The following is an 11,248-nucleotide window of genomic DNA, read 5'->3' as shown; positions in this document are numbered from 1 at the left end:
CACGCACGACCTGGGGCAGACCCGTGCAGGCCCTGTGTATGCTGCTTCGGTCTCTGTGAGCTCAGGAGCCATGCTCATGTCAATGCAAAGGGCCTTGCTCTCCATCCTCTCTGCCTCTTACACTCTTTCTGGCTCCCCTTCCTTGGGGTTCCCTGAGCTGAGAGGAGGGATTTGAAGGAGACGTCCAGTTTAGAGCTGAGTGTTCCAAGGGCTCTGAGTCTCGGCATAGTGTCTGGCTGTGGGTCTCTGTTCATCCGCCGCAGAAGCAGGAAGACCGAAGTCTCTGCTAGTGTGTGAGAGCCTGCAGGTGTAGGGAAGGTGGTGCCTGCTAAACCTTTTCAGATTTCCACTCTTCTCATAAAGAATCCTGCAATGCTAAGTGCTGTGTGTGATCCCTCTACACAGCCCGACTCCCTTACAAGGAATCCCCAGAAGCAGGGCAAATGAAAAAGCTGGTGCCACTAGTGTCTAACACAGGCCTTGCTAGAGAATGAGATTTCTCTAAGTGAAATAAAGAAGTTTCTAGAATTAGCTTCCAAAATACAATCTAATAAAGGGTTTGGGAACTAAGTCAATAATACAACAGCCATCACTGTAACACTGTTGGAAATGTGTACTTCCTTCACACTTGGTCACCACTGCCCACCCCTCCCCCCTCCCCCCCTCAATGTCACTATAGTAACCAGAAGCGAGGTCCTGACATTGAAAACTCCAGTAGAGACATCTTCTGGGGCAATCAGTAAGGCTTCAGTTGGGAAAGCTGCACTCAGCTTGTCTTTCAACCTAGTTAAACCTGATGCCCCAGCAGAGGGAGATTCAGGCCGAATGAATAATAGCATTTAGGAATATATGAAAGAGGCACATTTGGGAATGGGAAAGAATCCAGTATTCTTCATTTGGAGAGTTGCTAAAAAGCTCACCCTCTGGCCAAATTACACAAAACCCAACCCTATTAGCAATACCCTAATGAGCTCATTCTGTAACACGTGAGTCAGCACTCGCTCCGCAGCCAGACAGACAACAGGTTAAACTTATCTCCTTAAAGCTCAGCTGTCATCAAGCTTGATTTTCACAGTTAGCTACATTCTGATACAGCTCGGAAAGCCACTGGCATAAGAAGTTCACGTTATTATCAGAGAGTCCTGGCCTTGTGAAGCACCACTGGCCTGAGCCGTAGCCCCAAGCAGACCAACCAGCACCACCAAAGCTAATTGTCCAGCATCCTTTTTCCACTTTTCTGGACCAAAAAATAAAGAGAACAGTCGGTGACTTTTAAAAACATGTCGTTGTTTTTCCCTCATCATATCAGAAAGTACAGAAAAAGGACAAGCCCCAGGCTGAGGAAGGGGCTAGCGATGGGCTACAATGAGCTCCCAATGAGAGTTCTCCTGCAGACACTCCCCTACGACACAAACCTCACCCAGCAGTGCACAGCTATTAGATTAGAAATGTCCTTCACAAAGGCCCTTGCTCCTAAAACGGACCACTGCTTTAGTAATCCACAAGGGGGCGCACTGTCACCACTGGTTCTGCACAAATCAGACACACCTAGGAGTTACTATGGGAAATTAGTGCTCAGTTCTTGATTTTTATAACTAAGCTTTCAGGTTTTTAGCTCTTGTCTCAGTCAATACTATGTTGAACAAACAGTGCATAAAATTATTCTAACTTTTCCTTTCCTTCTCTTGGCTTCCATCAAAAAAAAAGTTACGTAAAAGCCACATCTGAAAGTCAATTATTAAAAAAAAAATGAACAAATGTATCTGTAGGATAGGCTTTGTTAGAAGAATTTAGACTTGGCATATATGGCCAGATGGGGAAACACTGCTCTAGGCTGCGCTGAGCGATTGTCTTCAGCTGTCTGTGCTGAGTGGAGAGACAGGATGACAGGGTGGGAAAGATGGGTTTCGAATAAGGACTCATCCAAGACCAGTTCCCTTCTCTGTCACTGGCCTTGGGACAGAAAGCAGGTTATTCAAAGCCTCGGAATAGTCCCCGGTTCTTTATCAGGCAAACAGGCCTCTGAGAACTGAAGGCAGAGACCCATGAGAGAACACGCAGAGTGTTTCTGCACAGCTCCGGGAAGAAGCCAGCACTCAATAAATATAAAGTATAAGCTATATTCTTATTAAGATGATAATGATAAACATTAAATACTTTAAGCACAGACTTATATACTTTTAATTTTTAAGACCAGATTTTTTTTTCATGGTCACACATTTAATGCTGAAACCCACTGTATATGTAAGGATTTCAGAGCCAACTGCACATTTGCAAGATTTCAAAATAGTCTGAGAACTTTAAAATGAGTATGTAGTACAGGCTTGCTATGGAAAAGTGACATCAACTCTAAGTATGAAATGCATCACTAGTGTCTTCCTCTCAAGCAATTATTACAACCCAGGCTCACAGAATTAATGTTCATTCTGATGATTTAATGATTAAATAAGAGATGCAAAACTCTTTGAGACAGGATTGTTGCTGTCAGGCTGGAACATATGCTATTTAATGCTCGAGCCTTGAACTTAGCTATGTACATGAGATTCTGAGTTCCCTACCAAAGAGCTGGGAGAGATGGGGAAGGAAACACGGCACTTTCGTGCACGCTTCCTTCAAAGTGCAGCTGTAAAATCCCATCACGGTGAATCTCAGCTGCTCTAGCTCTGCAGAGTCCAGAAGAGCGACACCGTTCAACCAGATCTGTATCAACCCCCTTAGTTTATGCAGTGAAGCTATCAAGATATTGAGAATACTCACTTCTTCCAAGTCTGAGACAAGGCAATGAAAACTGATGGTTATTAAATGCAGATGTCTGAGAACATTCTGGAAACTAGAGTGACATTTCCCAGTGCATCAACATGGCCGAGCTCATCTCCATAAGAACCAGCTGGTAAGGGACCAATACTAAGAGGGGTAGGAACTTGGGTCACCGGCAGGAAAAAAGAACACAGTTTGTGTTGTATGCACGCACAAGCGTGCATGAGTGTGCTGCCGTGTGCACCTTTAGCAACTCTACCAGTCTTGCCAGCCTTGTTTCAATGACAGCTCTGTGAACTCAAGAGATACTATGTTTGAAAGAAGCAGGTGTGATTTCAAGACAAGTATTGGGAGTCAACTTAGAAACTTCCAAGTATTGCCTTGGTCTATAATGACACAGCTACAGTGCAGGCTGGATGTTAACATCTGAATAACACACTACATTAGAGAGATGCCTGGGCAGACCAATCAATCATCCAAACAAACTAGCCTGTGAACAGGAAGATAATGACGGGCAGTGGGACAGCGAGGAGGAGAGCAAAGACAGATGGATAGGTGAGGAAAATGCCCAACAAACATCAGGGCTTAAGAGGCAGAAAGCACCAGCAGCTGCTACATACAGCAGACACCCTCGTACAGCTGCTGCACGCAGAAGCCAAGTTAGCCTAAGACAATGAAACCAGCCTGATCCGAACTGGAAAGCCCAAGGCACACACAGACACAGATGTTTTTCATATCATGTAAGTATGCAGCAAACAATCTAAGCCTAACACAGCCTTGATACAATAATAGGAAACAACCCAAAGCCAATATACCCGAGGAACTATGGGAAAGTTTTGTGTGTTCCCACAGGCAGTTGTAATAAAGACAATGTAAAAGGCTCAACTCAAAAGAAAAGCAGCAAATATGTGAACTTGGGTGAAGCTAATAAAGATTATCTCCGGGAACTGTAAATAAGACCCTCTAACTCTAATTGGTAGAAGACACATAGCTCCAGTAAATTCAACGCAATAAAAACACTTCCAGTATCGAGCATGAGCAGGAGCAGCTGGCGAGGAGGAAAGCCTGAAGCCAAGAGCTTTGGGTCTACAGTGCAAATGCCCCTGCTCCCCAGCACTGTGGAAGGCAAAAGAACAGAGCCGGAGCTAATGGGGAAGACGTTTGCCTGGGCTAGAATAGTACTGGGAGGCACGAGGAAAAGTGCCAATAACTGCACCCGTGCAGACATGGAAACAGTAAGGACGCATTCCGTGTGTTACAGCGTCCAGACGCTGCAGAAACCACAGCCCCTGCCTGGTGACGTCAATGGGCTTTGGCAAATCCCAAGGAGGGAACAGTCAAGCTGTCAACTTCCATTACGATTTAACAAGCATGCCAGAATCTAAGTCGAACAGGTTTGTGAGAGTATTATTTGAGGTACTGGGAAACAACACGAGGGCCTTGCACAAACTAGTGAAAGCTCTACCAATGAGCTATGTCCTCACGGACAGTTCTTAAGGAACAAAGGAAAGGGAGGCTGGATTTCAAGCAAACAAAGGGTCATCTGGTATATGCATGTACATGCTTCTCCCCTCCCTCCTACCTTCCCCCTCCTGGTGTGTGTGTGTGTGTGTGTGTGTGTGTGTGTGTGAGAGAGAGAGAGAGAGAGAGAGAGAGAGAGAGAGAGGGGTCAGATGCCGTTCTCAATGGCTCTCCACGTTTTTGTTTCATTTCTGGTCATGGTGATGTTGAACACAGGGCCCACACGTGAGACGCACACGACCACTAGTCCTCCCAATGTTATTTTTGAGATAGGGTCTCTTGCTCAACCTAGAGCTCACCCATTTACTTGAATGGTTGAGCAGCAAGCTCTAGGGTCCTCTTGTCTCCTTAGTTCTGGGATCTGGGACTTGCTCACCCCTACCTCGCTCTTTACGAGGGTGCTAAGGATTACAGGTGAGCACAGCACTGAGACATGTCCTTGACACACAAACAAAATCAACATGGAATTCAGTTATATTATCATGCCCAATGAATTGAGGAGACCAGCTACATATGGCCAAAAGAACACGGGGGAAATAAAACCTCTGTAGTTACTCAGGACTTTGGCTCTAGTCTACTGCATTTAGAAGAAGGAAACAGAAATGACCTTTCTTCTTGGTCATCTCTCTGGTTTTCACCTTGTTTTTTGTTTTTAAGCAGAAACCTGAAAATACCTGGGGGGGGGGGGAGGAGAGGCTGTCACAATTTTGCTGAGGACAAGCCAGGCAGACATGTTGGGGAGCTGCGAGCTCCAGGCCACTGTTACCCAGCACTGATGCCGGCCCCACTGCCGCCTCCCCACGTTCTCTCCAGTATCAATAATGACTCACTCACGAAAGCCGCCGTTCCTTAAGCTTATGCAAACACATATAACAGATACCTTCCGAGCTCCAACAGACAAGACAAAGATCATAAAATGCAAAGACTGCTGCAGAAAACCTCGAGTGAGAGGTGTCTGGGGAAACTTTTAAATTTTGACATGAAGACATTACTAAAAGCTTCTCTGTGACATTGCCATCTAAACAAAGATCGACCTAAAATGACAGATGTTAGCCAGCAAAGCAGATTCCTACCGCGAAGGTGCCACGCTGGTCCTACCTGCAGATTCCAGATCTTTGGGAGGCATGTCTCGGCAGAGGACCTCAATTGTGACAGTCACTCTGCTCCGTGGCCATGAACTAAAAAAATTCAAAGTCTCTTAAAATTTAAATTCTCCCAGTACTTTACAAATAACTGTAGGGCTGGTTTAATGTAACTTAATTAACAAATACATGATCTGAATATAAGCCTATGACTTTAGATAAAGGACTAATTTAATTATATCACATTTTTCTCTCTAAATGATTCAGTAACGCCATCATTTAGGGCACTGGTATTGCAAGTCAGGCAAACGTGGATTCCTCTGATGGACTTACACATTTATATCTGATTATCCCTTTGCGTACACTTCTGGTTCTGGCGGTGAAGTCTGATGGAAGACGTTGGGAGTTCGTACCGCATTAGTGCACCGTCCCCAAGGGTCTGGAAGAGCTCTAACTTCCAGCCTGGGGCTCGGTTCATTGTTTGCTGAACTTCCTCAGTCAGAAAGAAACCTGTTTGTTTAGTACGGGTGACTATTTATTACAGTTAGTAAGCTTCTGTGCTCAACTGATTTCCTTTCCTTTACTGGGGACAGCGTGGAGGTGAGACAAGGTCTCAGAGAGCCCAGGGCAGCCTCTTTTGGCATGTACCTGAAGCTGGCCTTGAACCCCTGAACTTTCTGTCTCTGCCTTTCAATTGCTAGGACTATAGGTGTTTTGCTATTATTGATTTTCTTCTTCTTCTTCTTTTTAACCTCCCAGCCTTCACCTTCAGGAAGATTTATTTATTTATTTTTGAGACAGGGCCTTGCTATGCAACCCAGGCTGGCCTCAATTTCCTGAGTGCTAGGATCACAGACATAAGCCACCACACCCAGCAAGAAAGTCTCTTTAAAGTAAAAAAATAATGCTGGGTAGGAAGGCCTATGGCAAACCCTACTGTGGGAGTGAGGATTACAGTAAGAGGTAAGCCAAGACAGCGCAGGGAAAGTACTGTCCAGGTAAGATTACTGGGAGGCACTTTAAAACTTAGGAGCCTCTAACCATTCCCCCAACTCGTAGCTACCTGGCTTAAACTGGCTGACAGGAGAATTAGCCTTCAGAAGGTGAATCCAAGCAGGGTTTATAATGAGCCATACACAGAAGAAAAGCTTAACATTACACTGTCTGGAGGTCTCATTCTAGGAAAATCTAGTAAGGAAATTTACTTAACACAGAGGAAAATATATAATCTACAAGTTAAAAATAATTGCAACACCTGAAAAGCAATCAGCAGATGGAGGCACAGCACAGAAAATATAAAATTACAGACCAGTCCAGCTCCCGCATCTGCTAACACTGCCATCCTCCAGCTCCCATGCTCAGCTAACACTGCCGTCCTCCAGCTCCCATGTTCAGCTAACACTGCCGTCCTCCAGCTCCCGTGTCTGCTAACACTGCCGTCCTCCAGCTCCCGTGTCTGCTAACACTGCCGTCCTCCAGCTCCCGTGTCTGCTAACACTGCCGTCCTTCAGCTCCTGCGTCTGCTAACACTGCCGTCCTCCAGCTCCCATGCTCAGCTAACACTGCCATCCTTCAGCTCCCGCGTCTGCTAACACTGCCATCCTCCAGCTCCTGTGCTCCACTAGCACACTGCCGTCCTCCAGCTCCCGCGTCTGCTAACACTGCTGTCCTCCAGCTCCCATGCTCAGCTAACACACCGTTGTCCTTAGCCTGTTGTTGATTCTTTCCTGTATCTTACCTTCTCCTTGTTGAGAAGACCTGATGCTAAGCAGAGAACATGGAAGACAGAAACCCTAACAGGGGACGGTAGAAACATACAGAAGACCTACAAACTGGACATCAATGAAGGCCCACGAAGGCCAGAGAAGAGAGAAACATGATTGCAACTTAAGAACACAAAAATACACAGGACTTACTAATGGGCTAAATTTAAGTAGAAAATGGAAAAAAACAGTCAAGAATTTTGCAGCAGGGAAATAACAGACTTAGGACAAAAGTAAAGAGGTGCACAGAAAAGTAGGTTAAGCTGCAGACAGAAAATTCTAGCTGCAGTGAATATAATATACCTACACCTACATGCAGAATTTAAATAATCCAGCTAATTTTATTTCAGCATGAGTGTCTTTATGTCACTGTAAAAGTAGTATTATTTTAAATTATACCTGTAAGAGAAAAGAAGTATTATAGTCTTTTTAAAGGTTTTGGGTATCCCTGAAGGATACCTACCCTGCAAAGGCAACTACAGGCAGGTGCCTTTACCAAGTCCAAGACCCCAGGCAGTGAGTGAGCAAACAGCCGCAGGTGTCTGAGCAGAGACAAGGAGCGACTTTGCCTCCACAGAACTAACCCAGGCACTTCCACCCTGTATGAAGAGACGAAAACTCTACAAGGGAGAACCCTGGGAAACCATGGCTAGCCCTGAAGGCTGCGGCAGTTCAGGCTTGGTGGGAATACATGCAGGCCTAACGGTTATACACTTCACTACCGTCCAATCTGGCAATCTTTAACTCCTAAGAGGAATATGTAACAGTCTGTAAATTTATCTCCACCACCAACACTTTAGTCTGTCTTCTCTCGGTTTTAGATTATGTGTCATTTCTTCTGGTTTCCTAATAATGTAAGAATTTCCTACAGACAGACAGACAGAGAGAGAGAGAGAGAGAGAGAGAGAGAAAGTCAGGTGGTGGTGGCGCACGCTTTTAATCCCAGCACTCAGGAGGCAGAGGCAGGCGGATCTCTGTGAGTCCAAGGCCAGCCTGGTCTACAAGAGCTAGTTCCAGGACAGGCTCCAAAGCTACAGAGAAATCCTATCACAAAAAAATCAAAAACAAAAAAAAGGGAATTTCCTACTATCCTACACCACCCTTCCCCACCAAATGTACTATTTTGCCTCCTATTTCAAATTTCCAACATCCTTTATCTTATTTCCCAAATCCTCTCTTTTACTAAATTTAGTGAAACTCTGGGGGTGTATAAGAGAGAAGACCCTTAAGCCAATGTATGAGGGACAGATGCTGCCAACAGTGTGAGGACCCTCGGATTTTACAGTCTTCAGAGGTTTGAAAAGACTGTTAGTTTTTAAGCAGTTCAAACTTCAGATCAAAAAGATGGAACCAAGCAAAATAATTTTATAAAGCAAAAAATCTTTATAAAAGCAAATGCAACATTCTTACTGGAGTGTCAGTCAATAATAAAATCTTTAATGCCATCAACAAACAAGAATGTGCCCAGTGAAGGCACCAGAAATAACTCAACAGCAAGCCGTTATCTGCAGGAACTAGCTGCACTGATCAGTCCCAGGAGGGAGCAGAGAAGCCCGGTCCTATAGACACGTTTCCTTGTAGCTCTCTAGAATGTATATTGACTACCCATACTTTTCTCCTCTACTCTTACTAGTGCAATGAGCCACACTGACTTTCTTTAATGCTTCAAGCGATCTTACATTTCTGGAGAAATCTATCAGTCTTCCAGTACATTACGGATTTAACCTGACCTGCTCTTTGAAATGCTCTGTCTTAGGCAGGCGTGACTTGACTATTCTTTCATATCCATGTAGGCAGTATCCAGACTATGCTGGCCTTAGGAATAACTCTAAATGCATCCTGCTTCCTCTACTTTGACTTTATTTTTTGTGGCACTTCCCAGCTAGTCTTTCCTTTCTCTTCTAGCGTCTTGGCTCCTTTCCTCAGCAGGCCCCCACCTCAGAGCCCCTCCCGTCAGCCTCTCGTGTAAACAGTACTGCTACCCCAGCCTCAGGATGCCCAGAAGCCAATGGGGCTGCCTTGTACCCCACATAGCGGCTGCTCCAGCTGGAGAGGATGGATTCAAAAAGAAAACGAAAAATTTCATTACCGGCAAACTGTAATTGCTCTTTTGCAGGCATATGTTTTGACTCTTTTACTATTTTTCCTGTTTTCTCTTTGACTTTGGGTTTCACGGTTATGTCATGAACCACCTGAGCACGCTTTTCTTTCGGTGGTACTCTGCTTTAGGCTTAAACTGCTTCTTTTGGTGGTACTCTGCTTTAGGCTTAAACTGCTTTTTTTGGTGTTACTCTGCTTTAGGCTTAAACTGCTTCTTAGCGTGTGTTTTAAAAGGTGGCTGTTCTAGAACAAGTAGTTCTGAGTCTGTTGTTACAGCAGAAAGAAGTACCCTTTGCAGCAGCCCCGGTGTCATGTGCACTGCTCCTGGTGTGCCAAGACTGAAAGGCGCTCAGGCTTTCGCCAGCATCTTCTCTTGGGACAGATGCTACAGACCACAACCACCCTGACATAGCCCGTGCATGGCACATTGCAGTCGGGACTCATTTCTAACCTTACGAAGCACTTTGGGGAGTCACTCAACCACAGATGTTTCACCAGCTGTGCCTGCCCCCATGCACACCTGGCAGAAGCATGAAGACCCGCCTCTGCCCCTACACCAGGGAGTGTCCAGTGAAGCCCGGTCACTTTCTCCTCACCTTTCTCAGAACCAGCACATGACCCTTCAGGTGACTAACAATGCCAGGCTCGTCTCTCCACCTCTCCACCTCATTTATAGTCTAAATTATTTAGCATGTCTTTTATATTCTGTCAAGTTTGGTTTCATTATTTTAGAGTGTTAATTTATGTTACCAAACATAACCAAAAGCTGAGTGAGCCCAAAACCAGACTTAACACCTTCAGTATTTAAGAGCTTTGTCACTTGATTTATTTCTTTCTCTTTGCTATGATCTGCGCGCGTGTGCGCACACACACACATACACACACACACACGTTTATTTTTAAATGTCATTCTAAACAAACCGAAAAAGATGACAATTTCATTCAACTTCTAAAATACTATTACAAAATGTTATTTTCATAAAATATGTTGATGCTGTCTCAGTAATGAAGAAAATTAGCGACAAAAACACCTAAAACCTAATTTAGCTGGAAACATGGCTTGGTTGGTGGAGTGCCTGCTTGGCATGCAGGAAGCCTTAGGTGTGACCTCCAGCACCTCAAAGAGTAGGCGTACTAGCTCACACCTATAATCTAATACTCAGGAGGGAGGTGGGGGCAGAAAAATCTGAAGTTTCAGGTCATCTCGGGCTACACAGTGAGTACGAGGCCAGCCTGGGCTACATGAAACACTGAATCAAAAAACAAAGTTGTAATTATTATCCTTTTCTAGTTATCTCTATTTTTCAATGTTATCTAGAAATACAGTATCATTTATGAACTTATGCTTTTAAAAAGTCAGAATATAATACAGCACTTTTTCTCCCTTGTATTCTTTCTCCCTGAGAAAATTAAATGCTATGAACATCCAAAGTTTAGTTTTGTGAACAGGAGAGAAATACATACAGTGGAAAACACGGAAGTCAATATACGGGTGTGAGCCTCTTCTTTCTGCTTCAAATCCTGCTCGGCTCCTTACGCGGACATCGCCTGGGCAGAGTCAAAAACAAACGGTAGTTCGTTAGAAAGCTGTTTTTCTTACATACGGACAGAGCCAGGTGGGATTCTACTCCTTGGTAAGGCCCAGCCAGGGGAGGTAGGTGACATATATGTAGAAATGCCACAGTGAAACCCATGACTGCATGCTAAAAAATAAACCAAACAAAATAAACTGAATGAATGGTTAAGAATAAACTGAATGAATGGTTAAGAACTGACTTTCTTGGAGGAGCTAATAAAATTTCAGTATTGATTTGTAAGGCTGTGTTAGGAATCTTCTAAAATTTCATTCCTTAATAATAATCTATATTTTAAAGGTCATTTTATTACTTTGATGGGGTTGAACCAATAATCATAAAATGCCACAAAAACAAAATCTATTTTTACAGAAGAAAATCTTAGAACAAAACTTTAAAAAGTCACAGCAAGAAGCAGGCATCCACCATGCCTGCTCTGCCTAGCCTGGTA

The 11,248-nt window shown here is 44.3% G+C and overlaps 1 protein-coding gene across 2 annotated transcripts in view; it reads right to left on the bottom strand.

The window, feature by feature from the left end:
• Pde7a (phosphodiesterase 7A) overlaps window positions 1–11,248 on the bottom strand; it is a 99,704-nt gene that overhangs the window by 25,811 nt on the left and 62,645 nt on the right. For both annotated transcript variants that reach the window (XR_003378243.1, XM_005361902.3), the window contains exon 3: window positions 10,688–10,771. Coding sequence is in view for 1 of the 2 variants with exons in the window: in XM_005361902.3 (XP_005361959.1) it covers window positions 10,688–10,771 (84 nt within the window). In the remaining variant the exon portion in view is untranslated. The remainder of the gene's footprint in view (window positions 1–10,687; window positions 10,772–11,248) is intronic.

This window comes from Microtus ochrogaster, linkage group LG5 (assembly GCF_000317375.1).
Source record: "Microtus ochrogaster isolate Prairie Vole_2 linkage group LG5, MicOch1.0, whole genome shotgun sequence".
Taxonomy (NCBI): Eukaryota; Metazoa; Chordata; class Mammalia; order Rodentia; family Cricetidae; genus Microtus; species Microtus ochrogaster.
This window is presented reverse-complemented; position numbering and strand designations above follow the sequence as displayed.